We start from the raw sequence: 16,867 nt of genomic DNA on the forward strand, positions 1-16,867 counted from the left end.
TGTATGATCAGTATAATAGTATTCCTAAAAGAAAACTTATGGTTCAACATATGTCTCTTTTTAAATATTTTAGGTACTCATGTGGTCTCTGACTGTGAAAAAGATCACTCAATTCCAACTTGTAAGAAGTGTACAGATGAAACATTTACGAATCACAAAAACTATTTAAGACAATGTGGACCCTGCGCAATTTGTGACTTACAGTTGGGTATGTACTGTATATCTTCCTTGATGTTTGTTTTGATAATTGCTTCTAAAAGATAAAAACAGGTTCTCTAGGACTTTTATAGTGATTCCCAGATGCCACCAAACTATGACCATTTAATTATGTCAACAATTGTTTTTATGGGGTATAAATTAAATTTCATGGTATCCAGAGTCCCAGTCATACGTATATGCATTAAATGACTTTTGTGGTTAGAAATTTCAATTTTCAAATTATTCTGAAGAACACATTTTGAAGTACATTGTGTGTTCAAAGTCTATCCTGTGAAAACCTAAAAACATATTACTAAAAAAATTAAGGGAACACTTAATCATCAGTCTAACACTAAGTCGATTAAGTTTCAGGGATATTAATCTGTCCAGTTAGGAAGCATAAGTGATTGTGAATCAACGTCACCAACTTTGGTGTAAATGAAAGTGAAAACAGGTGCACTGGAGAGGCAACAGCAAGACACCTCCAAAAAGGGAATGGTTTTGCAAGTGGTGGCCACAGACTGTTGCTCTCTCCTTATCTTTCTTGACTGATTCTTCAATAGTTTTCTGTTTTGCTAGTGTCCTTTTCACTGCTGGTAGCATGAGGTGGTACTTGCAGCCAATTCAGGTTGCTCAGGTAGTGCAGCTCCTCCAGAATGGCACATTCATATGTGCACCAGCTTAAGGTCTGACGGTGGCTCTGAAGATTTTATCCCGGTACCTAACAGCAGTTAGGGTACCGATGCCAATTACGTTGAGGTCCATGCAACCCTTCAAGGACATGTCTTCCTAGACCATAACTGACCCACTGCCTATCCAGTCATGCTGGATGATGTTGCAGGCTGCATAACATTCACCAATGTTGTCTATAGACTCTTTCATGTCTGTCACATGTGTTCAGTGTGAACCTGCCCTCATCTGTGAAGAAATTGGGGCACCAATGTTAGAGCTGCCAATTGTGGTATTCCCTGGCAAATGCCAGTTGAGCTGTATGGTGATGGGCTTTGCTACTGGACTACAATTCCTGGCATTCCCTGCTTGTGTCCAAATGGGTATCGATATCCAGGGCTGCTGCAGTCTTGCTTCGTGGGGGAATAAACAACGCCAAGAGACAGTCCTTCCCTGTGTCCCTTTTACCCGAGCCAGTACATCTGGTCGAGATGTTTGTCCATCCACCTGGGGTTCCCGTCCGGGCATGGAACCTTCTTCCCTCCTGGTCGGGATGCCCATCCATTCCATATGACACACTGTGCAACCTGAATCAGCTGCAGAAACCGCCTCATACTACCAGTAGTAACAAGGGCACTAGCAAAATGCAAAACTAGAAAAGAATCCGTCAGGAAGGATAAGGAGAGAGCATTTGTCTGTGCCCAAGAACTGCAAAACCATTGTCTTTTTGGGGGTTGTCTTGCTGTTGCCTCTTCAGCACCTCTTCCTTGAAGCTTAATTGATTTGGTGTTAGACTGTGATGATTAAGTGTTCCCTTCATTTTTTGAGCTTTGTATAATTTTGCCATGAAGATAGGATATGGGCTCAGCATAAAGAAGAACACATTGGGTATTGTTTGCAGCTTTAAAAACTAAGTATCCGTCTTATTCTTGAATGATAATTTGTTCCTTCCTAGATTTCCTGTTTTTCCAGATTTCTTATGTTTATTTGTCGTGGAGAGAGGGGAGAGCTGAGAAAAGGTTGTTTATTGAGACTGATGTGATTACATAATTTATCTCCTATTTAGCAAAATAACCTGTTTAAAGAATACCAGACCAGTAATAATGACTATCCTGGTGTTTAAGCACCTAGTCCATATCAATCAACAACCATTACATTGAAGTCCTACTCTTCACTATACTACTTGGTAATGTATTCCATGTGTCTGTGGTTCTTTGCGTGAAGAAGAACCTTCTAATATTTGTGTGAAATCTGCCCTTAACAGGTTTTCAGCTGTGTCCCTGTGTTCTTGATGCAGAATTTATTTTAAAGGAACAGATGGGATATATTGTACTAGTACCTTTTATAATTTTAAAAACATCTGTCATTTTGCTTCTTAATAATGGTTTGCTTAAACTGAAAAGGTTCAACTCCTTCAGTCTCTCCTTATAACTCCTATTTCTTAGTTCTGGAAACAAGCTATTTACTCATCTCTGATCTTTTGTCTAGCGCTGCAATGTTTTTTTTGTAATACTGTATAGAGAACAAAACTGAACATAGTGCTTCATGTGAGGCCTTACTAAAACATTATTTAACTTAAACATAACTTCCCTTGACTGATACTTTACATATCGTTATGTATAAACTAAAACTTAGGTTTCATGATCGTTTTGGCATATTGTGTTGTTGTAGATAGTGATGAGTCCAGTGTGACTCTTTAATCCTTCTCACAAGGTGCTTTCAAGTTTCAGATCTCCCACTGTGTATTCAAATCTACCATTTTTACTTCCCATTTGTAATTACATTTACTTACATTAAATTTCATCTGCCATACATCTGTCCAAGACTGTATGCTACCTATGTCCCTCTGTAACAATTTAGCAGATTCTACAATATCTGCCCTTCCACCTACAGTAGTTTGGTAGCATCTGCAAACTTAACCAGCTTTCTGATTATATTCCTGTCCAGATTGTTAATGTACATTAAAAAGAGAAGTGGCCCCAGCATTGATCCCTGCAGGATACCACTTTTAACATCATTTAATTTTGAACAATTTACTGTTACCGAAACCCTTTGCTTCTATATTTGGGCCAGTTGTGTACCCATCTACAGAATGGCCTGGATTCCCACTTCTCCAGTCCTTAGGAATTTCCCCAGTGTGCAGAAATTTTTGAAAAAATATGGGATGTATAGAATTTATATATGTCCTGAATAACCTCCTTAAGCATTTGTGGACAAATGTCATTTGGCCTTGATGATTTGTTTTATTTGAGTCTATTTACACATTTGAGCCTGTTTTTGTTGGATTTGAGCCTATTTAATCTAAGCAGTGCTTCTCCCACTAACAGTATTTAAGTCAATAAGTGTCATGCTATGGAATACATGGGTGCCCCATACTGGGGATGAAGCTGTTCTTTGTTGGCATTCATTAATAGTACACATTTAAAATGGAATCTGTTGTGGTGGACAGAGTGTTAAGTGTTTGTGTTAAAAAGGTGTCTTTAGATGAACTACTTGTTGTACTGTTGAAAGACAAATACAGTGTGCGATTAATGTACAAGGAAGAGACATGGGCAATGCGATTAAAAAACCGAAATGAGAATGATGAGGTTAGCTTTAGTTGTTTCACTAAGGGAAAGACTGAGCAGGAAGGATAAAGTCCTGTGAGAAAATTAAAGAAACTAGGTTAAGATAGTGTGGGTATGTGGTTAGACGATGTGTGGGAGAAATGAAGAGTATGGAGAAGGTCAAAGGGCAGGCATAGACTCAGGTGTAGGGACTGTATAGTAAGGGATATGCTGGAATTAAGGGAAGAGGATGTGGATAATTGAGAAACTTTGCAGGAATCTTGGTTGGGAAGAAGATGGACAAGAAGAAGATTAAAACTTATTTGGACAGAACTTTTATTCCCAGAAATGTCTACTTAAGGCTTACACCTGTAATGATGGATTTTTATTATTTATCCACATCTTTTTCGCTTGTAGTCCTTCAGCAGTTGCACATTTGTGTTCACACTAAAGGTTTTCATTAGGATTTGGTTAAGAACATCTTTAAAGTAGCATCAGTATGTTGTTGCATTAATTAAAAACTATAATTTTCATTTTACCAAATAACATTAGAATCAATTTTATACCTCATTGTATTTTTGGGAGGATTTTGCTTTTCCCATCCTTGATCATTCAGTTTCTTCTAGTTTATGTTTATAGTGTGAGGTCATGCATGGTTGGCAAAAGGTTGGTACAGGCGAAGGCATCATCATAATGATGTAAGGTAGAGAAGCAGTAGAGGTCCTACAGATGCCAGTAAGAAAGCAGTGGGGCTGATTGAGGCTGGTATACCCTTTACGTGTGCTGTGTGTCCCAGAATGGCATTAGGTAGGTACTAGTCTCACAGGGACAGAATTGACTGTCAAACGAGAATGCACATCTGGGGACATCTTGTTAAAAGGTTTGTAGCGAATAGTAGCAAAATCTGCAGCAGCAAAAGCCCACATAAAACACCCCAGATTCCCAGAGTCAGTGCATTTCAAACCACTAGAGTTTCAGGGACAGAGCAAACTAAACCTTTGACCCTGAGGAAAAATAAAAAGCTAAAATTGCTGTTATCAATTCAGGAGCTCAGTAGCACAAGGTAAGTGACCCATAATGAATTTATACATTGTAATGAGTGTAACGACACAGTAGACAGACATCATCAAAGCAGTGCAATTGTTTCTGTGTTGTTTACATTTCTTTTTTAGATTTGCATCCATGACGTTGGCTTTATCAACTACACTGAAATTAATTGCTTACTGATTACAAATTTAAGGCACTTGATTGTAATTTCTGTAACCATTTAATGGTACATACAATGGACAACTGGGTGGGCTGGTGCCCTGCCCGGGGATTTGTTCCTGCCTGTGCTGGGTGGGATTGGCTCCAGCAGACCACCATGACCCCGTGTTAGGATATAGCGGGTTGGAAACTGACTGACTAACTGGAACGGACAAACTACTCCAACTACCATGGCTGCTTTAGCATTGTTAGAAGACATTGGAAATAGGATAATTAGAAAAGAGTGTTTATTTAGAGACCATACTAATTTCTTCTCCTATGATGATGACTTTCTTCTAAGTCGATTTAGATTTCCTTGCCAGGAGTTTGTATGTTTTCCTGGTGGGTTTCGTCCGTGTGCTTCGGTTTCCTTCCAAAGGCATGCAGGTTAGGGGATTTGGTGATGCTAAATTGAGCTACTAGTGTATGTGTGTACTCATATTCACCCTCTGATAAGCTGGAATTCCATCCAGGGATTGGTCCTGCCTCGTGATCAATGCTTGCTGGGACTGCCACGACCCTGGATGTATGGATGGAATAATTAAACAATGGAATAATTAATATTTAGTAAAGAAGATCCATCTTACTAACTGAAGGTTGTAAACCGGATATGGACGCAGGGCGCTGGGCACATCGAGGCGCACGCGCATTGCCGCACTGCAGCGCATCACACAGCATAAACCGGATATGGACGCAGGGCTGAACTGGCTGTGCTCCACTCTGCCAGTGGTCGGTGTCAGCAAAGGCAACGGAATCACGTCTCCACAAAACGGGACCGCTTTACTACAGATGTGCGGGTGTAATTAAATGACATGTCCCCAGACACACCCACCCTCCATGATAGAGAAAACAAAAACGAGAGGATTCAGCGCATATGTGAATTACATTGCAGTATTACAGTACGGAAGCCCCAGACGTCCAAACTACATGGCGTAAAACGGATATGGACGCAGGACACTGGGCTGAACTTGCTGTGCTCCACTCTGCCAGCGGTCGGTGTCAGCGAAGGCAACGGAATCACGTCTCCACAAAAACGAAACCGCTTTACTACAGATATGCGTGGGAGGTGGTGGTGATGGAATAAGTTCCAGGACTGAAATGATGAGTTTTCTCCCTGCCGCTAAATAAATCTATTTTTAAACTACGGCTGTCTGTATTAAACAGTGATGTTCCTCTCACATCAGATGCTGTACTCAAATCTAGCAGATTGAACAGCAAAAAAGACGGACACCAACATGAAAAAAGCTTTTAGAAATGGTGGTTTTGAATGAATCCTCTAAAACAGTAGAAGGAAAATTAGATTTGTATCAGATATTTTCCATTGTGATTGATTAGAATGAAAACCAGATAATATTTGTCCCCTTGGGGACAAATATATTTCTATCTATATAATGTTTAAAGAGTCTTAAAGGACAATATTCATTAGACAGGCATCTTAGTCTATGGTGTCTCATGTGCATAATTATCAAAGGACAAGCTGAGCTGAAATTCACAACAAACAGAATAGTCACAAATAAACTAAATATTAAATAGCTCCAGAAGTGCAAGGATTTCATTTATTTGGTTACTGAAACATATGAAAGATATAATTGAATTTATGCAACACTTTTGATTCTTAGAGACACGCTGGTAGCGTAGGTAGATCAGGAATGATCTCTCACCCCACCACAATGAACTTTCAGAGTATTGCAACACAAATGGTATACAAGGTGCCTTGTAGTCCAAAAGGAAAGTTCCTTCGTACAGGGTCCACTCGGGATAAGAGAGAAAGGTAGAAAAACAGGAGTTGAGCAATGGAGTAAATTGGTGTCACATGGTATTGGATGAGTGGGTGATCCATCCCCTCAGATAGACAGGAGTCTATAACTTTTGTTGCTTTGCCTTTGTTCATTTTTTACTTTATTGTCAAATTTTCTGTGTTCCTCTTTGAAGTATTTTGTTTAATATAGATATTTTTTAGTTCATTTCTGCTTCCTTGTTTTTTTTTCCCTTGATGAGGGGCTATGCCAATTCCATCAAGTTAAGAACAATTTGTTATCATTATTTCTAACATATGTCCTACCTTCAGTGTAAATGTGTATAGATGTTTTTCCTGCACTATTTAAGTTTTATTTTTTTCTTGATGGAATGTAGAGTCTTTGAAATGCATAGGCTTGTTTGATATAATAAAATCTGTAAAATATTGTTGTATTTTTGACCTTACATTCACTACCATTTTTTAAAATCACTAGATGTGCGGTCTGCCTAATACAGGATAAAGTCTAAGTAATCGACATAATCCGTTAACATTTGCAGTGCACCATGCATTGCATATGTCTATGTTAAATGCTATTTGGTACAGGATTCAGAAAAGCAATGTTCATGTTTGTGATGTGCCATCTATTGGAATGACAAGTACAATACATTTTATTACTAAAAGTGTTTGTAATATGGCATCAGTAGGAATGACAGAGGCACACACAGACAAACAGACACTTATCCTATTACTGTATTAAGGTGGATATTTAAAATATCTCATGTAGCCCTGATCATTGAACACAATCTGTGTGCGCATAAATATTTACAACTTTAAAGACGTAAGTGTAAATTATTGCCCCATGCAGTAAAATAAATTTATAAAAATACAAGTTAAATAACCAGTAGAACACAATGAATCGCCAGTGTCTGTTCTGTTGAATGACTGTTATCAGGAGACAAAGCCCATTATACTCACATCACAAATTATGCATCTATGAGGTGGACATGCATTACAAAACATTATTTCTTATTATTGTTAGAATGTATTAATCTGCTTCTACATTACATTTATTTATTTGGCTGACGCCTTTATCCAAGGCATCTTACAACATTTATGATATAATTGGCTACATTTCTTTTGGTTTTCTAATTGGAGCACTAGCAGGTCAAGTGACTTGCTCATGGTCACACAATGTCAGTAGTGGAATTTGAACCCACATCCTCAGAGTTTGAATTCCAAAGCCTTGACTACTACACCACACTGCCTGCTTGTTTTATAAATACAGATGCAGTACATTTATTAATCTGATAATGTTAATATTTTGGACTTCTTTTTTCATTTTTCAGATCTTGTTGAGGAATCAAAATGTGAAGCAACAAGAGACAGGATATGCAGATGCAAAAAAGGGTGGTATTGTGTTAATTCCGTATGCAATCACTGTGAAAAATGTGAAGAGTAAGTTATTTGGAACCAATTCGGATTTAATCTTTTCAAGTATGTTCAAGTTAAAAGCAACTTGGGTTTAGGAGTACAAGCCAATAAGAATGCATACTTTGCTAATGATTTTAATAAATGTCCTTGTAGAGAGTGGTCAATGTTTTGTCTGCCTTGGCTCAGTGTGAGTACATATTACACAGACGTGCCGTACGTCTTTTTCATATATCCTCTTTCATCTAGCCCTCCAAAACAAATGAGTTGATTCTGATGAATCTGGCATGGTGAAAGACAATTTAAAAGTTGTAAATGTCAGAGATCCTATGATCAAAACTAAAAGTAATGTTTGTGAAGGTTTTTTTTTTTAAATGAGCATTCACTAATGGAGGTGTTCTTGACACATATCTCATGTGTTGGCTTCATGAGTATACCCTTATTCTGATAATCCCTCCTAACCCATTAACAGCTGTGTTTGGTGTTCTTCCAGATGGGCTTAAAGTGGAGAAGGACAAAAAAACTGTGATCGCCTTTACTACACTATTGGCACGCAGACTTACAGTGCATCCGGAAAGTATTCACAGCGCATCACTTTTTCCACATTTTGTTATGTTACAGCCTTATTTCAAAATGGATTAAATTCATTTTTTTCCTCAGAATTCTACACACAACACCCCATAATGACAGCCTTTGCTCAATACTTTGTCGATGCACCTTTGGCAGCAATTACAGCGTCAAGTCTTTTTGAATATGATGCCACAAGCTTGGCACACCTATCCTTGGCCAGTTTCGCCCATTCCTCTTTGCAGCACCTCTTTATTTCTTATCCTGGCTGAAATAAAATGTCTCAATATTTTAGAAATTTCTAAATTTATAATAATAATAAATAATAATAATACATTTTATTTATATAGCGCCTTTCCCATGTATGTTGATGAGCTGAACATAACAGTACTTGAGAGCAGCGTTGGGGGTAATGTGTTAAAAAGAATGAGCATTACATAGTCCAATTTCTTTTTAATGTAAAGAGTAACCTATCGCATTTACTGAAATAAAAACACCTTCTTTATTATTATCCCAGCAGCACTGAGTATAAGGCAAGAAGCTAATGTACTGGTGCACTGCTCCTTTGCAGGGCTCAGTTGCATAGCCGAGCAGAAAAGTGTGTGCAGAATGCAACCTGGCAACAGAAACCTATTAATAAAGTGTCACTTTAGGTTTTATGCAGCTATTTGCTATAGATACAGTATGTTGAAACAGTGTGATCGGGTGGCATAGTGGCCAGTGTTCATACCATGATTCTTTAGGTGCTCAGTTTTGTGGATGGATGGTATTTACTTCACAGAGGCTTTTAAGAAACCAGACTTCTGCCTCAACCAGGTTACTCAACTTATCCTGGTTTTATGTGTTCATGTAGACACACTCAATGATCGTTCAAATGAGATTTTATGATCTGGCATCTAAGTTTTATTGTATATATAAGAAGGAACCAGAAAAAAAAAATTAAAAACAGGCCTGAAGTCACGTGTGTAGCTCAGTTGTGAAAATTCACAGTTGTTTATTGAAACTTCTCAAATAGCCGATATTCCTGGAATTCCTTCCTCAGTGTGTATCCTTACTTATCAAGGACCTCTCTTTTTCACTACTTTGGTGCAGCAGAAGCTAGTAAAGAGCATGTGTTGGACTGGTAGGTAAGGTGGAAAAGCATATCCCCCTACCCGCCCTCAAAACATGACATCTAAAGTGGATTTATATGTTCAAGTGGACAACAACAATAATATAGTCTATTTACCATAATAATGAACTTCACATGCCAATCCATATCTTGCTGAGAATATTTCTGTACTTATGTTTTAGGTGTAAAGACTTTGGAATTGAGCAATCGTGCAGCAAGTACAACAACACTGTATGCAAGAAGTCACAAGGTATTGTGATTGCTGGATAATTTCCAATAATTTATTTATTATTTTTCTTAATAATAATTATAGGAGTGGAATGCAGACTGGCATATTTCTCTCTGAAAGGGGAAAGAAGTAAACAATATATGTGATGACAACTACTAGAGTGTCAATCATATGTTTTAATTAGTCTTTATTTAGTAAAAAGCTAACGTTAATGGCTGTCTGTCATAAGAATAACATGTTTGGGAGTTTCCACTAAGTTATAACAGCACCTATTGAGTATGGCCTAAACTTATGATTGTAGCTTCTTTTAATATTTTTGGTGGTCTTTGTTTTTGTTTGTAGTGAACTAAACATAATTGTAACGTAATGTTCAGCAGCTATAGCTAATGCAGTAAAATCTAATTTTGTTGTTAATGATTATGAGTTGAGGGCGGCACGGTGGCGCAGTGGTAGCGCTGCTGCATCGCAGTTAGGAGACCTGGGTTCGCTTCCCGGGTCCTCCCTGCGTGGAGTTTATATGTTCTCCCCGTGTCTGCGTGGGTTTCCTCCGGGCACTCCGGTTTCCTCCCACAGTCCAAAGACATGCAGGTTAGGTGGATTGGCGATTCTAAATTGTCCCTAGTGTGTGCTTGGTGTGTGGGTGTGTTTGTGTGTGTCCTGCGGTGGGTTGGCACCCTGCCCAGGATTGGTTCCTGCCTTGTGCCCTGTGTTGGCTGGGATTGGCTCCAGCAGACCCCTGTGACCCTGTGTTCGGATTCAGCGGGCTGGAAAATGGATGGATGGATGGATGGATTATGAGTTGACTGTTTTTAGTGCCTTGCCTTAATGGGGTATTCTAGTGATTTTATAGTGCATAACCTGTCTTTTGTTTATTCTGGCTATTGTTCAAAGTTGTTGAAAAGAATGGTAGATCCCACTTCAAAATATATGCATGTAGATGATAATTGTACCTGGAGTACAATTCTTTCCTTGTTTTAATGTATCTGGGGTGGTACACTGGCATAATGAATGGCACTGCTGTGTCACAGCTCAAAGAGACTGGATTTGGATTTCAGACCACACACCACTTTTGTGGGGTGTGCTTGTTGTCTTTCTGAGATGAATTTCATCATCACTCAGTCTTCATAACTAGAAAGCATTTACTGTGTCCCCACACCTCAGAGAAAATAATACTATACATTTAAATGATTATTATTACTGTATTAGGTCAAAAAAATGTACAGCAGAGAAGTATGATGTTGAGATTAAAACTAATAATGTACACATGTAGAAAGAAAAGATTGGTAGGCATGTACTGTGCTGAGAGATTCATTTGTTTCTAATGTATCTTTTCTTTTTGTGTTTTTCTTGCTCTTTCCTTCCTTCTGCATGTGCAATACTGCACTCATGTTTATTGTATAAAGATCTTTTTATTAGAATTAGTGTTAAAGTAATTGTACTCGGAATGTATGAGTTTTTGCATCATGTTAAGATAATAAAAGGCATACTTTTACTAATTAAATATTGTTATTATAGAACATATCTCCATGATGGGACAGTTAATTTTGTGAGCTGGAATGTTAAAGGCCTGAATCACGAATTAAAGAGAATGAAAGTATGCCCTCACCTAACAGGCTTAAACGCTAAAATAGTATTTTTACAGGAGACCCACTTACTAAGCAAGGATCAGTTCCGGCTACAAAAAGACTGGACTGGTCAAATGTTCCATTCTAGCTTTACAAAGAAAACTAGAGTTGTGGGAATTCTCATACATAGAACAGTCCCATTTGTAGCATCAGATGTAGTATCGGATCCTGAAGGGAGATATGTGATGGTCATGGGCAACTTATTTAACTGTAAAATGATTTTGATAAATGTTTATGCACCCAATGTCGATGATAAGGAATTCATGCAAAATCTATTTGCATCCATTCCCAATGTGAACAATCATAAAATTATAATGGCTGGGGACTTTAATTGTGTTTTAAATCCACTCTTAGATAGGACTCCTGCCACAGGGGGGACGACATCTAACACTGCAAAGACAATTACACAGTTTGTAACCAACCACAACTTATCAGACCCCTGGAGGTTTCTAAACCCAAACTCAAGAACATATTCGTTCTACTCACCAGTGCATCATAGCTACTCAAGAATTGATTACAGTAATCCCTCCTCCATCGCGGGGGTTGCGTTCCAGAGCCACCCGCGAAATAAGAAAATCCGTGAAGTAGAAACCATATGTTTATATGGTTATTTTTATATTGTCATGCTTGGGTCACAGATTTGCGCAGAAACACAGGAGGTTGTAGAGAGACAGGAACGTTATTCAAACACTGCAAACAAACATTTGTCTCTTTTTCAAAAGTTTAAACTGTGCTCCATGACAAGACAGAGATGACAGTTCAGTCTCACAATTAAAAGAATGCAAACATATTTTCCTCTTCAAAGGAGCAAACAAATCAATAGGGCTGTTTGGCTTTTAAGTATGCGAAGCACCGCGGCACAAAGCTGTTGAAGGCGGCAGCTCACACCCCCTCCGTCAGGAGCAGAGAGAGAGAGAGACAGATAAAAAAATCAATACGTGCCCTTCGTGCTTTTAAGTATGTGAAGCACCGTGCAGCATGTCTTTTCAGGAAGCAGCTGCACAAAAGATAGCAACGTGAAGATAATCTTTCATAATTTTTAGACGAGCGTCCGTATCGTCTAGGTGTGCGAACAGCCCCCCTGCTCAATCCCCCTACGTCAGGATCAGAGAAAGTCAGCGCAAGAGACAGAGAAAAGTAAGCTGGGTAGCTTCTCAGCCATCTGCCAATAGCGTCCCTTGTATGAAATCAACTGGGCAAACCAACTGAGGAAGCATGTACAAGAAATTAAAAGACCCATTGTCCGCAGAAACCCGCGAAGCAGCGAAAAATCCGAGATATATATTTAAATATGCTTACATATAAAATCCGCGATGGAGTGAAGCCGCGAAAGGCGAAGCGCGATATAGCGAGGGATTACTGTATTTCTTTATAGATAATAATTTCTTGCCTACGATTAAATCGTAGATTTAGATTATTTCATATCTTTCCCACAGAAATAAATTAGAAACCAAGAAAGTGTCAGAGCTAGGAAGCGAATTTACTAGAATAGATGAAGAACAAGCCAGGTGTCCAAGTGAGGCTCTTCATAGGAAAAGGCAGGCTCTGCATACAGAACTCAACATCTTGACAGCTAAAGAAACTGAACAACTTATTTATAACTCAAGACATCATTACTATGAACATGGAGAGAAAGCTAATAAGCTTTTAGCTCAACAAATCCACAAGCAAGAAGTTTGCAATGCAATCCCAGTAATCACCAACACGAATGGAGATGAAATCATTGACCATAAAAATATAATGCACACATTTAGAGACTACTATAAAACCTTATATTCTACTGAGTTTAAAGAAGACAACACACAATCTAATGCATTTCTGGGTACATTACAGATAACCACAAATAGATACTTTTAGTGCTGAGGAACTGGATAAACCTCTGACCCTGTCAGAATTACAAGATGCTATAAAGTCACTTCAAGGCAGGAAATCAGCAGGCCCTGATGGCTACCCTGTAGAATTTTATAAGAAATTCTCCACTCAGCTAGCTCCCCTCTTATTGGCAACATTTACAAAAGCTAGAGACAATCAAATTCTACCTCAAACTTTTCGTCAAGCATTAATCACCGTCTTTCACAAACAAACAAAATAAGGACTTGTTACAATGTGCATCATACAGACCAATTTCACTTCTGAATAATAATGTTAAGATACTCTCAAAAATTATAGCTACAAAGATGGAGAAAGTGCTGCCTTCGGTAATATCACAGGATCATACTGGATTTATTAAAGGCCGACACATCTTCCAATCTTCGACGCCTGTTTAATGTAATATACTCACCAGCAAAGTCAAACACCCCAGAGATATTATTATCATTGGATGCAGAAAAAGCATTTGATATGATTGAATGGAACTAACTTTTCACTGCATTGGAGAAATTTGGGTTTGGCCCGAATATTTGTGCATGGATCAAACTACTGTACACCAGTCCAGAAGCTTCAGTTTATATTAACAACATTTGTTCAGACTACTTTAAACTAGAACGTGGCACCAGACAAGGATGCCCCTTGTCACCACTGCTGTTTGCAATCACCATTGAACCACTGGCGGTCCACTGTCGAAATTCTTATCAGATAAAGGGGATTATCAGAGAAGGACTGGAACAGAAAATTTCTCTATATGCAGATGATATGGTTTTATATATATCAGACCCAGAAAACACTGTGCCTGCAGTTTTAACAGCACTTACAGAATTTCAAAAGATCTCTGGTCTCAGAATTAATTTGAATAAAAGTATACTCTTTCCAGTGAATTCACAAGCATATGATATTAAATTGGACACCCTACCTTTTACCATAGCAGAACAGTTTAAATACCTAGGGGTAAATATCACAAGTAAACCTAAAGCTCTTTATCAACAAAATTTCGCCATCTGTATGGAAAAAATTAAGCAAGACTTGAATAGATGGTCAACCCTTCATCTCACTCTAGCCGGAAGAATTAACATTGTTAAGATGAATATCCTTCCTAAGCTTCTTTTTTTATTTCAAAACATTCCAATATATATCAATAAATCATTTTTTAAGCAATTAGATTCAACCATAACCTCATTTATTTGGAACTCAAAACATTCACGTATCTGAAGAGCAACCCTACAATGACCTCAGGCAGAAGGTGGCATGGCTCTACCTAATTTTCAGTTTTATTACTGGGCAGCAAACATACAAGCCATAAAAACCTGGACACAAATAAATGAACATACACAGGCCTGGTCCGCAATAGAAGTAAAATCCTGCAGTACTTCTTTATATTCCCAGCTCTGTGCTCCAATAAATGCAACTTATCGCAAATATACTAATGACTCAATTGTGCTTCACTCACTCAGAACATGGAACCAATTTAGAAAGCAATTTAAGATGGAAAATCTTTTATCTGTGGCACATCTGCAGGAGAACCACCTCTTTCAACCCTCGCAAACATATCTAGTTTTTAATATCTGGAAAAGATTTGAGATTAAATTGCTCAGATATCTTTATATAGACAATATCTTTGCATCCTTTGAACAATTACATTCCAAATTTAACCTTCCAGCTACACATTTCTTTCACTATCTTCAAATTAGAAACTTTGTTAAACAGAACCTGCCCGATTTTCCTCATCTCGTACCCTCCACCATGCTGGAAAAAATACTGCTCAATTTCGAAGACTTAGACACCATTTCTGCAATAAATAAAATTTTATTAGAGTCCCTTCCTTTCAAAGATCCAAGAGGACAATGGGAAAAAGATCTCTTAATTAATATATCAGAAAAGGAGTGGAGGGTAGCAATGCAGAGAATTCACTCGAGCTATGTGCAAAGCCTAGAATTATTCAACTTAAAATTATATATCGAGCTCATCTGTCTCGTTTAAAACTATCCAAAATGTTTCCAAGGCAAGATCGAACCTGCGAATGCTGCAGCCAAGCTCCTGCCTCACTGGGTCACATGTTCTGGGCATGCACCAAATTAACATCATTTTGGTGCCTTTTAGACAGCCTTGGTGTCACAATCCCTCATAACCCATTAATAGCTGTGTTTGGTGTTCTTCCAGATGGATTTAAAGTGGAGAAGGACAAGCAAACTGTGATTGCATTCACTACACTTTTGGCACGCAGACTGATTTTGTTAAATTGGAGGAATCCTAACTCTCCTCTAATAAGTCAGTGGGAAACCGATGTTTTATATTATTTGAAATTGGAAAAAGTCAAATTCTCAGTTAGAGGATCTGTACAGAATTTTTTCAAAACCTGGCATGATCTAATCAATAATATTTTAGAATAAGAAGAAATAATTATTTTTGCATTTCTTTTCCTTCTCCATTTATCTTTTTTGCCCTATTAAACTCAACAATTTAGGCATGTTTACAAGCCTTAAGTATTACTCCTTTGGCCATGCTGTCCTTCTCAGGGGTGGGGTTTGATTTGTTTTCAATCCTATTTTTTGTAAAAATTGATCTATTTGTACAGAATGATTACAATAAAATTAATAAAATAATAATAAAAAAAAATTAGGGTTGTCAGTTGAGAATATATAATGAAGTGCAGACTTTATTAACATTTGCTTGGTGTTATTATTTGCTTTTAATAGGAAAAAATTATTTTGATTCAGATCAAGGCACCCCTTGGTGGAAACCCGTTGTAGCTGTGCTGGCTATAGGTATGGTGTTACTGTTACTGCTACTGATTTTGAGGAAGAAAGGAATGTTGCATTTTCGTAAGTATATCATAAAGAGCAGGTATAAATAAATAAAAAAATATATATATGTCATGACCTGAATTTCATTTAGGGTTTGTGTAACAACAAATGAAGGGGGAGTTGAAGGGTTTAATAGGGTATTGGCTTAGGGGAGGTTTTATAGGCATTATGTGATTCAGCATATTGCTCATAGAGATGATAAAATGACTACCATGTTCTTGATTAATCTGTCCATGTTCACATACTAAATTTATTCACTAAAAAGATTCTATTCAGTAACTGAAAATGTATACTGCTTAAAGTCAGTAGTGAAAAATAAAATTCTACACATATTAAAACAATGCCACATTATTAGCAAATGATAATATTAGTGAATGCCAGTAGTATTCTGAATATTTTTACTTGCTGCTTTTATATCAACACATTTGTTAAATGAGTTTTTTCAGCAAGTGACTTTCTCAGGATTGTGACGTTTATTGCTGTGAAATTTATGTTAGCAGTAGTATGTGGAGGACACATCTGGTTAATATTATTTAGTGATGAGTAATATTTAATAGACAAGTCAACTTTAAAATTTAAATGTTATATACTACTAATGCTTTAGCTTTCCAAACCTCTCTTTCATTTTAACATTTGTCCCAACTTTAAGGATATGGGTGTGAAATCAAAAATATTAGTTGAAGATTAATTGAATATTAATCAAATTCCTATATATGTCTTTCTTCTGTTGTTTTTAAGGTGCCTTATAGGTGATTAGATGTTGTTATTACTTATGCTTACATAAATGGAGCTTGACTGACTTTAATAACACTTATTACTCCTGACTGAAGTCTAC

The 16,867-nt window shown here is 37.6% G+C and overlaps 1 protein-coding gene across 2 annotated transcripts in view; it reads left to right on the forward strand.

Annotated features, from left to right (window-relative positions):
* fas (Fas cell surface death receptor) overlaps nucleotides 1-16,867 on the forward strand; it is a 52,222-nt gene that overhangs the window by 22,960 nt on the left and 12,395 nt on the right. Inside the window, exons 3-6 of one of the 2 annotated variants that reach the window (XM_028795442.2) lie at nucleotides 74-208; nucleotides 7,743-7,851; nucleotides 9,685-9,752; nucleotides 15,925-16,050. In XM_028795442.2, coding sequence (XP_028651275.2) covers nucleotides 74-208; nucleotides 7,743-7,851; nucleotides 9,685-9,752; nucleotides 15,925-16,050 — 438 coding nt within the window. The remainder of the gene's footprint in view (nucleotides 1-73; nucleotides 209-7,742; nucleotides 7,852-9,684; nucleotides 9,753-15,924; nucleotides 16,051-16,867) is intronic. The other variant, XM_028795443.2, reaches the window with a different exon arrangement.

This window comes from Erpetoichthys calabaricus, chromosome 2 (assembly GCF_900747795.2).
Source record: "Erpetoichthys calabaricus chromosome 2, fErpCal1.3, whole genome shotgun sequence".
Classification (NCBI taxonomy): domain Eukaryota; kingdom Metazoa; phylum Chordata; class Cladistia; order Polypteriformes; family Polypteridae; genus Erpetoichthys; species Erpetoichthys calabaricus.